A 15,815-nucleotide genomic window follows, 5' to 3' on the forward strand; every position below is an offset into this window, starting at 1 on the left:
GATCCAGTCGACACCACGTGTTTAATTTTCTCTGCGCGTTGGCAGATAAAAAAAAAATATTTTTTTACAAATTCCCGCGATACGGGAAGTAATTTGCATCTCCCGCCACAGACTTATAGTTTTGGAGATATTTGTATTTAGACTTCAAAACTGGAAAGAACGGAACTATCTGCGCAAGGTTTTATTCCAATAACTTTATTGGTGATTGATTAGTACACACTCACGACCAAATTCGACCCGGACAGCTCCATATAAACTAAGCTAACAAACTGAATCGATGAAAATTATGCTACTAACTGGAAAAGTCGGAACTATCTGCGCAAGGTTTTATTCCAATAACTTTATTGGTGATTGATTACTATTTACACACGAGCAAATTTGACCCGGACAGCTCAATATAAACTACGCTCACAAACTGAGTCGATGAAAAGTTTGCTATTAAATGTGCAGTTTAACTTGCTTTGTCAATTGGTATGTGTTAGAAAGCTGTTTGGTTACAACGCGAAATGGTATTTCTGGTGATCATCTACTATTTTTTACACCGGCTCTTATGCAGCCTTAAGCCTTATCTTGACTGTGAAATTTACAGCCCTATTCTGAAAAAACCTCTCAACTGAGTTGAGAGGAAACATTTGAGAGATTTCTTGTGAGGCATATGTTGTGAGGCTATTCTTGCTCAAACCTCATAAGAAAAAAGCTTTAAAAAGTCACCACGTGAGGTAAAAAGCTTTTTGCTGTCAAACAGCTGTTTTAATAAAAATAACAGCCCTATTCTGAAAAAACCAAAACAAAAATGGACACACAAATGAATAATCAGCATATGTAAGTAATTTTCCAAATTTTAAAATATATATATATACAATAATTTCCTATATTCCTAGGCGTGCAAAAACGGAGCGGACAACTCAGGAGCAGCTGCAACATTACGTAATGTTTTGCAAGCAGCATCCTGAGTTGCAACGGGGGAAGCTAACTCCGACCAACCCTCAAGGGCTGCAAATACTTTGGTCGGAGTTAGCAGATAATTTAAATGCGTTAAGAGGCCCAACTCGGTCGGCAGCCAAGTGGAAGGAGGTAAGATAATAAATGCTTCTGTTTGTGTCACATTACTAAAATACACACATATGTATATTTCCATAGTCATTAATGCATTGGAAACACCAGTTGCGATCGCGAGCGCGCAAACTTAAGACCCATGCGCAAGCGACTGGTGGAGGCCCTCCGATAAGTGGAATGACTCCATTCGAGGAGCAAGCCATAACCACATTTGGGGCAGCAGCGGTGGATGGATTGCCGGGTGTTGCGACTTTGGGTCATCAGGTAATTTACTATATATTTTTTTATTACATGAGGCAATAATTGGTCCGTTTTATACTTACAGGTTTTGCCGTTGTATATAAATACACAAGCTCCAGCTTCCTCGCCAACACCAACATCGCCTGCTCCAGCACCCTCACTAGCAGTCGCATCGCCTGCTCCAGCGCCAACACCAACAGTCGCATCGCCTGTTCCAGCATCTTCACTAGCAGTCACATCGCCTGCTCCAGCTTTTCCTGCTTTATCAGTAAATTTTTCTTCCTCGCCTTCACCTCATTTTTCTTCTTCACCATCACCTCCATCTTCTTCCTTATCTCCTCCCATATTATCTTCTCCCATGCCATCGTCTTCTTATATCCCTCCCGAAAAATTGACTGCAGCGAAGATGCTTGGAACAGTGCTAAAAAAAATGGAGGACAGAGAAAAGCGAGAGGAGGAGGCCATTGCTCTACAAAGAAAAATTGTAGAGCAAAATGTGCAGATGGCAGGGGTGCTGGCTCAAATGACACAGGCACTGACCTCGCTGTCTGAGGTTATGGCCAAGTTGTCCCAAAAATTGGATAAATAGTAATAAAAATGTAAAAAATGAAATAAGAATGTAAAAAATGAAATAAGAATGTAAAAAATAAAAAAAATTAAATAAAATAAAATGAATTATTTAAACATATGTAGATGTCTTTTTATTCATTCTTAGAGGAAGTAAAATGTACAGAGACAGTAAGTAACTTACATATATGTATATATGTATATATATTTATATATATATGTATTTATAGTACATAACGCCACTGGAAATATATACATACATATGTATATTATAAAGAAATAATGTAACGTTCTCTTACTCTAGCACCCTCCCTAAAATTGGGGTTTTCGAAAACAATTTCGGTGTCTTGTGATTCTTCTAAAACTTCTTCAAAGCCAAGGTCTGCAGCCACACCATGCTTCAGTAAAATGTTGTGAAGAATTGTACACGCGTAAATAATCAAAGACGCTTTTTCAGGGCTGTAATGAAGAATGCGGTGTTTTGAGAGGCACCGGAATCGTGACTTCAAAACACCAAAGGCTCTCTCAATGGTATTACGTGCTTTGGCGTGCAACTTATTGTAACGCACTTCCCTTGCGTTTGAAGGTTCAGCGACTGGCGTTAACAGCCATGGCTCCAATGGATATCCTTGGTCGCCTAACAACCACGAATCACTTTGCGTGCTATAAGTATTTGTGAGGTGCATACGTGTTGGGGATGTGGTCCAAATACCAGAATCATGGCAAGACCCGGGATATCTCGCGTTGACAGCGGTGAACAGAAGTCGATGATCACAAACCTGCCAAAAATGCAAATATATACATATGTATTAATAAAATAGTTTGTATAATATAGAACATTACGTACTGCTTCTACATTAAGGCTGTAAAATCCTTTCCGGTTCATAAAAAGTGAGAGAGGAGTAGTGGCGTCTGTGCTTGAGGGTGAAACAATCCCAATATGGGTACAATCGATTGCGCCGATTGTGCCCTTGATCCCAAATTTCGTGTAAAATCTTTAAGAAAAAATTTATTTATTTATTTATATTTATTTTTATTTATTTATCTTACCCCTTCTTTGCATCTGACACATCCTGCGCGCTTGAAGGGAAATAAATTTCACTTCCCTTAACATCCACAATCAGTTTTGAAATAAAGTGCAGAGCTCTTGACACTGAGGATTGGCTCATAGAGAGCATATAACTATTACCAACGCATTTTTGATAAGAGCCATGCCCGTAAAAATATAAACTCGTCAGGAAACGCAGATCAAAAGGAATATTTGACTTCTGCACGTCATGCGGCACCAATTCACTTATCAGCAATTTACATAGCGATTTTGGGAATCGAAATGTGTTAATAAATGCAGTGTCTTGCATAGTAAAGGGATCGCTTTTGTCTCGCAAACCCTTTAAAATTTTTCTCCTACCTCCCGATTCCTCCTCCTCAACAATTGCCGCATATACAAATAATAGTTCCTCCATGCTAATAACACTCAATTCTCAATATTTTAAAAAATGTCAAATATGCAAAACAAAACAAACACAGATGTTTTGTATTATGATGGCTGCTTTCACACGTCACAGATATTTGTGAGAATAGTGAGCATTTGAGCTTTTGAATTTTCGCCAGAATAAGGTAACCCTCACTATAGTGAGAAACATCACTGTAGTGAGGTTGGTGACTTTTGTGAGGGCATGAGAATAGGGCTGTTAATGTTTATGTGTATTTTCTTTCAAACCACAAATGCTTCTCCTTAGTTCTTTGTCCTCCACGAATCAACGTTTTGCAACTCGATTTCTGGTATAGTTATAAGCCCTTATAGTTTTCCGGCTAACGGCATTTTGTGGCGTGGCTATTGTCCGATTGTGAACATCTGTAATATTAATTTTGACTCAATTTATCGCTTGCACGGCAAGCGGACAGAACATAACATAATAAAAATAAATTGAGGATTACTCTACACAATACCTGATTTATATAATACCTACTGCTTTGTTTCGAATTGCTTTGCATCAATTTTGACAATTGAAACCATTGTTTGCAAAGCCACCGACTTTGTTATGGCGGTAAATGTAATAAATCTAATAGTGTAAATTTTTCTAGCTTAATTTAAAAGTGGTCGTACCAACTTGTATAGAATCATAAAAAATTATCTACACAATAAAAAGAAAATACAAAAAGCGACATTACTTAGCTTAACCAAACGAAAATATGAGATATAAAGTGAGAAAACAATTTCTGAAGTTTATTAAATTCCTAACATTCCTCCTCGCGTATTTTTCCCCCATTTTCGTATGAAAAACACAACATTTAAAGTTAGGTTAAATACACTCTTCACACATTTCGAGCTATATTCACAACACGTAAAATTATATTTTGCAGAAATTGTACGATATATATTCGCATCCCGCAACCCTTTAGAAACGGAATTAGTTATTAAAGCAGAAAAGGAACATCCTCCATTGTAATTCAGGTACGATGATTAAATAACTGAAACCAACTCTCACAAAGTCCGCGTGTGTAGAACTGAAGGACATTGAATTAGAAGTTTCGTAATCTAAAATATATTGACATTTAAAATGTAAAAGTTTTTAAACAAATAGTAATGGCGTGCTTAGCATTGCATAATTTTACAATTAACCACAAGAAATCGACCGAAAATTTCAATGGTGAATATCGATGTCATCGGCGTACGCCAGCAGCTCTACGTTCTTATAGTAGAATAGCCTTACATTTTCTATTTAGTTCTGCAGCTCGAACTATTTTCCAGCAGCAGATTGAAGAAGTGGCGCGATAGAGAGTCGCCTTGTCTGAAACCTCGTTTGGTATCGAACGGCTCGGAGGGGTACTTCTCGGAGCTTTTAGTGCTGCTCAACGTCATTTTACACACCCGTATTTGTCTTGCAGGAATACCAAGATTAACGATTCGACCCCAGCTTTAAAATTGACTTAAAGGTGTCTTTTCCAAGATTTGGCGCATGGTGAATATCTGGTCAGTTGTTGATTTTCTAATCTAATGTCTAATAAGTTTGTTGACGGTGGGCTTTAATCTTTCGAACAATACGCTCAATATAACCTTATACGCGATGTTGAGGAGGCTCATTCCACAGTAGTTGGCGCAGATTGTGGGTCTCCTTTTTGTGGATTTGGCATAGCACACTTAAATTCCAATCATCGGGCATGCTTTCGTTCGACCATATTCTAGACAGAAGCTGATGTATGCTCCTTATCAGTTCTTCGCCACCGAGTTGAATAGCTCGGCCGGCATCCATTTAAAAAAAAAGCAATGGATGAGCATAGCAAAAATTAGAGTTGTGTTATGTGCACGATGTATGCGCAACTAAAGTGCACCAAAAATTACCGGAAGTCGATGCTTTGCATGACTTAAAGAGATTACTGTTTAGGAACTCTATACTTCGTACTAATGCAAAGCAAGGTGCAACTTGGAACTCAGACTATGTTCCCGGTTACCCCTTTAAGACCGATATGCTATTTAGCAGTTCTATATATTGTTGCACTAATAGCCATTTTATATCTTTGCTGAGATCGCTTTGAATGCCGCTTGACTATCTCTGAGTATAGCAATGAGGTCATTACTAAAGTTGTGCTGTTTCTGCAGACTGACTTATAGCAGACTTCTTCTTTGAATATGCTCGAAAAGCGTCAAATGGATGTGAAATGATTAATGAGAGAACTCACGACGGACATACAGTCACTCGGAATTCAAATTGTCCTGTAGTTATGATAACTTATATAAATATTTATAACACTATATCTTCTCGATTAGTTTGACCGACCGCTTGAGCATAATTTATCATCAGCAGGACCAAACAGGTTTTTTGGCCGTAAGTCCTTTTGTTCTATATGCAAAATTTAGTTATGCTTAACTAAGAAACATTTTTTTTCTTTTACTATCATTCAAAATAAATTAGTTTCTTCGGTTATTTACACTTTTCTATTTGAAATTAAATTGGGGTGATTCAATTGTGTGTATCTAGAATATAACGGATAAACACACAATTTGTAACAACATTTTATTTTATTATTATTTTTTTTAATTATGTAGAAGTGATAGCTATTGAATTGTTTCATAATGGTCAATTTGTGGGATATACACGGTGCGTTCCATAGTAAACAGGACTTGTTGAATCTAGCGCCCCCTGGTGCGCCATCTATATGTCGACTGGTGCGTTAGAATCTGCTATCTTTATCGATTGTCCAGTTAGAATTTCATGACATTTCATCGATTGGATGTGAAGTTATTCAGGGGTGTTGTGGAATCTGATAGTTGTTGGAATCAAAATTGAAACCGATCAAAAAAAGCAGTAGGTGTCATGAATTCAAATATTATTGGTTTCATATTCGAAACAGAATTTGTGTCGGTTTTGGGTGTCACGGAAACCAATTTTATCAGTTTTGCTATCAGAAATAAAGCAAGAAGATAGTCGCTCACAGATTTGAAATGTAAGTTAAGAAATCAAGTTAATTTATTATTTCGAATTAATTTATGTTTATTTCAATAGGGGAAACATAAGTATAAAACATGAAATGTCTTAATTATTGAGTTTTTGGAAAATAATCCGGATACTCAAAGATATTAGATTTACAAAACGTAATAAACGTAATTTAACATCCAAATACGTCTTTATTCATTCGATAAATGTTGTCTCATTAAATCCTATTTTAATTCAGAACTTATTAAAAACTTTAATAAGATTGCTTCCAAATGTATTCATTTGCAACTTTTGTCACATTAGTACACAGCTGGTTCGAAAATTGGTTTTGCGTATGTTCGAAAAGACGAAAATCCAATCAAATTCTGTGACATCATTGAAAACAGCGTTTGAAAAACTACGCTACTCTCGTAGCATTTCATCTTACTCTTGCTACCGCTCTCACTTTGTCGGAAGCCACAGCGTAGCCTTAGTATAACAATGTAACAGAAGTGTGCTCTACTCTGCTCCGAGTTTTGTTAGGTAAAAAACTATAGCTGGAGCGGGAGCAAAAAATTAAATTCTGCGCTATGCTCTGGCGTAGCGGTAGCAAAAAATTGGGAGCGGTAGCACAGCAGAGCAAATGAAAATTTTCATGTGCTACAGCTCCGAATGTGTTTGTTGTTTTCATTTTTGGTTGTTTTGGAGCGTTGACTACTAGATTTCAGAAACAACAACATATTTCGGGACTGCAAATATTTTGACTTTTGGCCAACGAAATGAAAATTTCGACCATAGTGCATTGTCTAGAGGATATTTGATTGAGTCGAATTTTGTTTTTGCAGCTTCAGTGGCTTAGGAGATATGTATATTACACCTATTACAGGGCGGGCTCTTTATGGGTTTTATAAAGGGTTATAGATTTATTTTACTTTCTATTTGACACAACAAAATGTATAAATGTTTAAATCATAGGTATTTTTTCACGCCTCTCAACACAAAGTTTACTAATTTGCATACATCCTATATGATATATAAAAGCTTGACATCAATGTTATAAGATGTATCAAATAAAATAATAGATGCATCGAGAGCATCCCTAGTATTGAAAGTTCCAAAAAATTGCTTTATAAATAATTAAACAGTAAATAAAGTTAAACTTGGTTGCTTGTTATCATGGTTATCAAGAAATAGAGTTAAAGTGTGACAATTTTTATTAGAAATATTTTATTCAATGAATTAAGTGGTTTCACAAAGCCCAATTTGAATAGCGTTTGAAAATAGACGTTCGAATAAACCTAATGTAGTCACAATGATTAAGTACCTAAATATTTAAATATCTCCCTTGATATCGCTTCTATTAACCAACAACAACTACCGCTACCTCTTCCAACTAGCAAATACGAGGTAAACTGTAAGGTTCGGTTTAGGCTATTGCCATGCCTTTGGTGGTGCTAGTCGGCTTACTGGTGGTGCTATTGGAAGCCCACAGTATCTGCTAGGGGTTCCGAAGCATTTAAACCATACCCGTATCGTGTTCGACGGTATTTGGCTCTTGGCGTCATGCTTATGAGTGACCTTCACTATGACGGCTATAAACTCGAATGTCGTTAACGTATTAGTTAATAAAAAGTTTACGAAGTCATTCAACTGTTTATAAAAACCGAAATTTTCGCAACTTGCAACGAACTTAATTAACCAATAACAGAAATTTTTTGGTTTTATTTTTTTATCCAATTTTAACATCTTTATAACTTTCTGTTATAAGCAGAGCGGAATAATTTTTGCAAATACATCTGGCAACCTGTTTAAACTTAGGTATCGATTAGCTGATTATCAAAAACAAGTCTTTCGTGCCATGGTAGTTAATTTACAATGTTTCTGGTGGCGCCATCTATTGGTGAGTATATGAAATAAAAAGTTTGATCTCTTGTTGACATTTCGTAAAAATTTTAAGACAATTGGATAACTACAATCGATGTTATCGATCAAAAAGTGACAGCAGCTTTTGGTCATCGGTCGTAAAATGCAAAGAGCAAATATTAAATTTTGTTTTAAACTTGGGAAAACGTTTACTGAAACATTTGAAATGATGAAAAAAGTGTATGGTGATCAGTGCCTATCCCGTAGTAATGTGCATGAGTGGTGTAAGCGATTCCTAAAAGGTCGTGAGGACCTCTGTGACGATCAGAAGTCGGTCGTCTTCAGAAGTCAAAAATAAAGACAATGCTGATTTGTTTTTACGATTCCGAGAGTATTGTACACCGAGAGTTCGTCCCACCTGGCCAAACGATTAATGCTGTGTTTTACCTTGGGGTTATGAAGCGTCTTTTGTCACGCATTCGTCGTGCTCGACTTCAATACCGTAAGGCAGGGTCCTGGCGCCTGTTGCACGATAATGCGCCGTGTCATCGGTCGACGCTTGTTACTGATTTTTTGACAAAAAACTCCATACTAACCGTTAATCACTCACCCTACTCACCTGATCTGGTACTCTGTGATTTTTACCTATTTGGAAAATTTCATTTGCCCATGAAATAACACTGGTTTCAGGACATTTCAGTTATCCAAAAGGCGACGACCGATATTCTCAAGAGCATTCCGAAAAATTACCTTAAACACTCATTTGAAATGCTAATTGACCGGGCTAAACGCTGTATCGAAGCACAAGGAAACTACTTTGAATAAAAAAATATAACTTTTGAAAAATATTAATTTTTTGTTGTTTTTTTTTAACAGTCCTGTTTCTTTTGCGACAGACCTTGCACAATGCCGAAGGAAAATAAATCGTTGTGCGAATGCATACGTCGAATGGTTAATCAGTTTCCGGGCGTAGGATCGCGCTATGCTGATCTGCATATTTTATAATTGCTCTGTTACGGCTAATATCTAATAATTTTGTTACTCCATATTATTATAACGATTGTATGTATCACCTATGTTGTATAGTATATGTACATAAATGAACAGGATTACGAGAAAAGTTTAAATTTCGCGGTTCGTCTTTCTCCCCGTGAGAGTTGTAACTTGAGTAAAATTTGAGATATCTTAATGAAACTTGGTACACGAGTTCCCTAGTACCAAAAAAATGACGAGTTCATAGATGGGCGTAATCGGACCAGTGCTACGCCCATAAAAAGAATGAATGAATTACAATCATATTTAGTATTTAACTTATTTTACTTCATCCAACTTTAATTAGAATCATCCTCAAATGAGTTATAAATATGTGACATAAACTTAGCCGAAGAGGCTAAATTTAATATATTAAATTGATGTGCAAAACCAGAAGATCAATATAAATACTACTAGCTGGCCCCGCAGCCGTTGTTCTGCGTGAAATTATATATTTTGATATGAAACTAAAGTTGAATTTATCATTTAATTTTTTTTTTTTTCATTGTAACGCAGCTTGATAAAAACATTTTTTGGTTTCGGTTCCTGTGTACAGAAAAGATGGTTTATGGTTTTCCAACTCGTGAGCGCGCCTCGTATATCTGGCCGTGTGTAAAACATAGCGTTTCCAAATTTATGCCACACACTATGCGACTATCCTTGTGTCCTGTTGATTGTCATCTCAAATTCAATTTTCACTGGAAACGGAATCAAACATTCTTCCTCCTTGTATTCGATAGCTGCGCCACAATCAGTCGGGTTCTATTACACAGTTTCGGCACGAATTTGCGAAAGATAATAACGACAGATCCTACTTTGAGACGGAAATGATCCGGTGGCATACCAAGCCTTTCCAATAAATTTAGAAACTCCACTGTATAATTCTTCATTGTCAAGACGATCGATCGATTTGTATGAGCGGAAGTCTCCCAGAATTTGACTTTGAATCTTTCAGTTTAAGTCAACAACATCAGTATTTTCGTCAGCTAACATTGTGCGTGCACTTAAGGAATCATAGTTACGATAATTTGTCCAATGTCCGAACATTCGCGCTGAGTTCATCTTTCGTGAACTGATAAACGGCAGATGGAATTTATATCAAACCATCGGAAGTATTAACCGGAATTGACCCATTTCCAATTCTTAGTGAAAGCGATGTACTATAAAATGTCTTCGGCAATATCATTATTGCACGTATCCCATAATTGACGCGGCTGTGAAGGCTGATATGTCGAAATGATTATCGCGAAAAGTGTGCGATCTTCATTTGTATTCGAAGTAGCTATCGCATCGTCCATCGTTTGATTCCAGTGATTAACATGTTCAAGCAATTGTAATTGCAAACATTCTCAAAAAGTTGCACACACCGTACCATTCACACTATGCAATGACTCAAATGAAGTTGAACAGCATACAGTTATCAATATCAACCGAAGAAAGAAGCAATCGTCATTTTTCAGGTGGATTGTGTAAATTCGTCCTAATGCATTAGTTGAGAAAACACCTGGATGTCCATCTACTGGTTAGCCTTGCTTTCTGCTATTTCCTCGACGATGCATTCCATGTAAAATATCAAGATATTTCCGAATAGAGCAATGTTCTCGCAAATGGATCACAGACGCAAGTTGAGAAAAAACTCGTCAATGTTAATTTTGTTGCTGGCGGTGTTTCCTCTGGCTGTACCGTATTTTCTGGGTTAAAAACGTTCATTAATTTCAGTAGTAAATATCCTACAAATCGCTTTAGTGCAGTTCACGTATCGACCGTATCGTTCAAGACCAATAACCGCCATGTGGCTTCACCAATACTACAATACTCAACATTGATATGAGTTTTGAATGTGAATTAAAAAATAGTGGGGAATATAGTAAGATCCATGAGTCGTCAACTTCGATATTCACTCTTCTAAAATGAATGCTGACATACAAACCGAAAAAGGATTCTAGTGTCCGCAAGGTCTGGGTCTTTCTCTGGATCAGGAATTTCCGCAGAAATGATTTCATCAATTTGATCTGGTGTAACCACCGCCACCAATCCACCATCCAAAGAAGAATGTGTGCGTGCGACAAACCTTTTTTTTGCACCTCAACAGAGTACATCTAACAGCACCATTTATACCATACGTTGCTTTAAGATAAAGTCCATCAGACATAACAGCTGTTGTTTGACGATCGTGACGATTGCTTGCTGAGTGACCGCACGTATGTCATCGCATCATGGGAGTACTCGGTAATTGCCTTTGGCTGCCAATGGATGTTGATGCCAAAAAGAACGCCGACCACTATTAGCGCGACTTCTACGTGGCATCGTAACAAAGTTCAATCTGTAATTGGTCACTTTGTGTGAAACACACATAATGCTTTCACTGAATAATTTCCAAAATTTTTTTTTGAATAGCCGAAATAAAGAAAGCAAATGACAAATTTGAACAATTAAAATAATAGAAAAACAAAAGGAAAAAAGTTGAAAAAAAAATTTTGCATGAAAAAAAGTTCTTTTTTTTTTGAATTGTCCAATTTTCCGATTTTTCCTCACGAAAGGCATACGGTTTTTTAATTCTAAACTTTCCTCGATCCACAGCGAACAACCTCTGAAAATTTCATCAAGATTGGTTCAGCCGTTCTCGAGCATTAGCGTTACTAACAGCATTCTTGTATGGGAAAAATAAAAGGGTTCTTTTTAGGGATTTTCCGGCAATTATTCGAAATTTCCGTAAAAACCATCCTTGAGCCTCAACGAACATTTTAAAAAAAGAATTGGCAAAATTGGTCCAGGCGTTTTTGAGTTATGCGCTTACCAACACATTTTGCGATTCATTTTTATATATAAGACGAAATATGTATATTTGTAAAAATTGATGGTTAGCGTCGGGGAGCGGTAACAATGAACCCGCTAGGTGATAAATTTTACCTTGGATCTGTAATATGTATGCAATGTTGCAGGAATAAATTTTTCCCTATTCATTGAAAAAACCATCAAATATTCCATGCAATCACCTTACATGTCGGCATAAATTGATCTCTTATAATTTTTGTAGCGTCGAAAGAAGTCATTTGAAAAGACGAATTGTACTCTTGTATATGATTTAAAAAATGTTTCGATTCTGGTGATGTCTCAAAAATTAATGATTGTAATGGTTCAGGAGGCGTTTTAAATTCCGGCAATTTTACTTTCCCGTTAGCGCAACACATTCCAGCCGTTTCACCCGAGAACTTAGCCGCTTCACAATGTGGGCATATAACATCCATCATTCCAATATATCCATGTACATTATAGTCGATTGAAAGGTCGTAATCAAATGCAGCACGAAACATATCTTCCAAAACACGACATCGTATTCGCGTAGGTCTTGCTGGATTTCTTGCATGATGAGCTTCTGCAAATCTATTTCATGGACGTCGCACTGCACTTTGTGATACTCTTTGTGACAACACGCCCCGAGCATTTCGAGTACATCGACATATGTTTGATTTTGGACGTGCCGGCATTTTCTTTAAAATAATTTCTTATATAATCACTTCGTTTGAAACACACATAAAGTTTTCACTGAATAATTTTCAATAATTATTCTTTTAAATAGCCGGAATAAAAAAGCAAGCGACCGAAATTGAACGATTCAAATAATTTACAAATCAAAATATTGAAAAACAAAACAAAAAATAATTGTATGAAAAGTCACTTTTTGGAAATATCCAATTTTTCAACTTTTCCTTATGAAAAGTATATGGTTTTTTTATATCTAACCCTTTCCAGATCCACAGCGAACAACTTCTGATTTCATGAAGACTGGTTCCGCCGTTCTCGAGCGTTAGCGTTACTAACAAACAAACAATTATATATATATTTGTATATACATACAAAATAAAACGTTTGTATGGGAAAAAGAAAAGGGCTGTTTTTTGGAGTTTTCCGGCAACTTTCGTAATTTTCTCTTACATAAGAACCTTCTCCTAATAATAACAAATACAACAAAAACAAAAATCAGCAAAATCGGTTCAGCCGTTTATGAGTGATGAAATTACAAAGAAAGTGGCATTGATTTATATATATATAGATAAGGGTTTCGAGATTAAGATCAAGGTCTAAACCGACTCCATTCATGTTCAGCGTTAAACCTATAAAATAATAAGGTTTGTTAGAATAACGGAAAGGCTGTTCAATAAGTTTTGTCGTTGGATAAGAAAGCGTTGCTACCAGCTCAACATTTTTTCGACCTCCAAAAAGCGAATCAACAACAGATATCATAGCCAAATTCAGGATATGTATTGTTTTGGAAGATCGTCGGTTGACTGAGAGAGATTTAATAGAGACTCTACACATCTCATTAGGCGGTGTGAGCCATATTTTAAGTGAAATTTTGGGATTTAGAAAGCTTTGTGTACAATGGGTGGCGCATTCGCCAACAATGGAAGAAAAACACATTCGAATGCGACTTTCTCAGTACCATTTGGAGCGTTTAAAAAAGATAAAGTAGATTTTGTGCGTTGATTCATCACTATGATGGAGACTTGGGTCTACCACCATGATCCTGAATCAAAACAGGAGGCTAAAGAGTGGAAACGAGTTCGTGTCCGGAAATCGGCCAAGAAGGTTATGGCATCAGTTTGTTTTTTTGCAATTTTGTTTGTTCGAATAGCAATTACCCGCCCTAAGAACAACAAAGCGGCGGGGGCCGATTGATTACCGGCCGAGCTATTCAAACACGGCGGCGAAGAACTGATAAAGAGCATGCATCAGCTTCTTTGTAAAATATGGTCGGACGAAAGCATGCCCAACGATTGGAATTTCAGTGTGCTCTGCCCAATCCATAAAAAAGGAGATGGGATAAGCCCTCTCAACATCGCATATAAGGTTCTATCGAGCGTATTGTGTGAAAGAAAGACCTGGCAAATCAACAACCGACCAGATATTCACCATGCGCCAAATCTTGGAAAAGACCCGTGAAAGGAGAAGCGACGCTCCGTCAGGATCGGGAAGGACCTCTCCGAGCCGTTCGATACCAACCGAGGTTTCAGACAAGGCGTCTCCCTATCGTGCGACTTCTTCAACCTGGTGCTGGAGAAAATAATTCCAGCTGCAGAACTTAATCGAGCAGGTACAATCTTTTATGAGAGTGTACAGCTGCTGGCGCATGTCGATGATATTGACATCACTGTTGACAGTCATAACTTTGAAGTTGTAGATAATTTCGTCTATCTTGGAACCAGCGTAAACACCACCAACAATGTCAGGCTGGAAATCGAACGCAAAATAACTCTTGCCAACAGGTGCTACTTCGGAATTAGTAGGCAATTAGAAGCAAAGTCCTCTCTCGACGAACAAAAGCCAAACTCTATAAGTCACTCATAATTCCCGTCCTGCTATATGGTGCAGAGGCTTGGACGATGACAACAACTGATAAGTCGACGTTGCGAGTTTTCGAAAGATTTATGGTCCTTTGCGCGTTGGCCACGGCGAATATCGCATTCGATGGAACGCTGAGCTGTATGAGATATATTATATGACGACATTGACATAGTCCAGCGAATTAAACGACAGCGCCTACGCTGGCTAGGTCATGTTGTCCGAATGGACGAAAACACTCCAGCTCTGAAAGTATTCGATGCAGTACCCGCCGGGGGAAGCAAAGGAAGAGGAAGACCTCCACTCCGTTGGAAGGACCAGGTGGAGAAAGACCTGGCTACGCTTGGAACATCCAATTGGCGCCACGTAGCGAAAAGAAGAAACGACTGGCGCGCTTTTGTTAACTCGGCTATAATCGCGTAAGCAGTGTCTGCGCCAATTAAGAAGAAGAAGAATTTTGTTTGTGGATTACTTGCAAACTGGTAAAACAATTAGTTCTTAATATTATTGCAACCTTTTGGAGAAGTTGAAGGAAAAAATTCGTAAAAAATTCGTATTTTGCAGACTTCTATTCTAGCTTCAGGAATGCAATCCACAGATTGGAGGATCGTTGGAGCAAGTTATTAATGTTTAGGGAGATTATACTGAATAATAAAGTGTACTTTGAATCATAAAATTGTGTTTTTCTTATCAAACGACAAAACTTATTGAACAACCGGTATGTAGTATAATATAATTCCACATATTTTCGCCGTTAAAGTATATCCAATATTATATATCTATTTAATCTTGCTATACACATCTTACTTATTGACCGATATATACGGTATAAGACCAACCGAAAGGTTTATTAGGTATGCAGGATATATGTGTATTATTGACCCGATTATATTTATTTTTAGCCTAACTACATACGTGTCGTTAACGTAAAAAGATGTTCTCTGAGTTCCATTTAGATATCTGTTCAACCATCACAAATATATAAGAAGTAAAGTCCACCGGAAGTTTGAAAATCCCGTTATTAAATAAATGGGGGCTACCAAATTTGGTTGAAATTGGTCTAGTAGATCTGGACATATTTGATTTCAACGTAATGTGGGCGATGGCATGCCCGTCGTCCAATTTTAACACCTGCTTAATGCCGCTTTGGGGGCGTAGTAGTGGTCTCATTACACCCATCTTATGGTGCCAAGGAACATGTGTACCAAGTTTCTTCAAGATATCTTCATTTTTACTTAAGTGACAGATTGCATCGATAGAATTCAACTCGTCTCGTATTATTTTTTATTTATACTTATA

The 15,815-nt window shown here is 37.2% G+C and overlaps 2 protein-coding genes across 2 annotated transcripts; one reads left to right on the plus strand and one right to left on the minus strand.

Moving 5' to 3' along the window:
• Positions 1-605: 605 nt before the first annotated feature.
• On the plus strand, positions 606-1,950 carry LOC126764889 (uncharacterized). Its single transcript, XM_050482556.1, has 4 exons — positions 606-822; positions 882-1,074; positions 1,141-1,320; positions 1,382-1,950. Exons 1-4 carry the CDS (start codon positions 794-796, stop codon positions 1,883-1,885), a joined length of 906 nt encoding a protein of 301 aa, XP_050338513.1. The 5' UTR covers positions 606-793; the 3' UTR covers positions 1,886-1,950.
• Positions 1,951-2,106: 156 nt separating this feature from the next.
• Positions 2,107-3,551, minus strand: LOC126764877 (putative nuclease HARBI1). Its single transcript, XM_050482522.1, has 3 exons — positions 2,914-3,551; positions 2,711-2,858; positions 2,107-2,642 (listed from the first exon to the last, which is right to left on the minus strand). Exons 1-3 carry the CDS (start codon positions 3,324-3,326, stop codon positions 2,133-2,135), a joined length of 1,071 nt encoding a protein of 356 aa, XP_050338479.1. The 5' UTR covers positions 3,327-3,551; the 3' UTR covers positions 2,107-2,132.
• Between the last annotated feature and the right edge of the window lie 12,264 nt (positions 3,552-15,815).

The sequence above is a fragment of the Bactrocera neohumeralis genome, unplaced genomic scaffold, assembly GCF_024586455.1.
Source record: "Bactrocera neohumeralis isolate Rockhampton unplaced genomic scaffold, APGP_CSIRO_Bneo_wtdbg2-racon-allhic-juicebox.fasta_v2 cluster10, whole genome shotgun sequence".
Taxonomy (NCBI): domain Eukaryota; kingdom Metazoa; phylum Arthropoda; class Insecta; order Diptera; family Tephritidae; genus Bactrocera; species Bactrocera neohumeralis.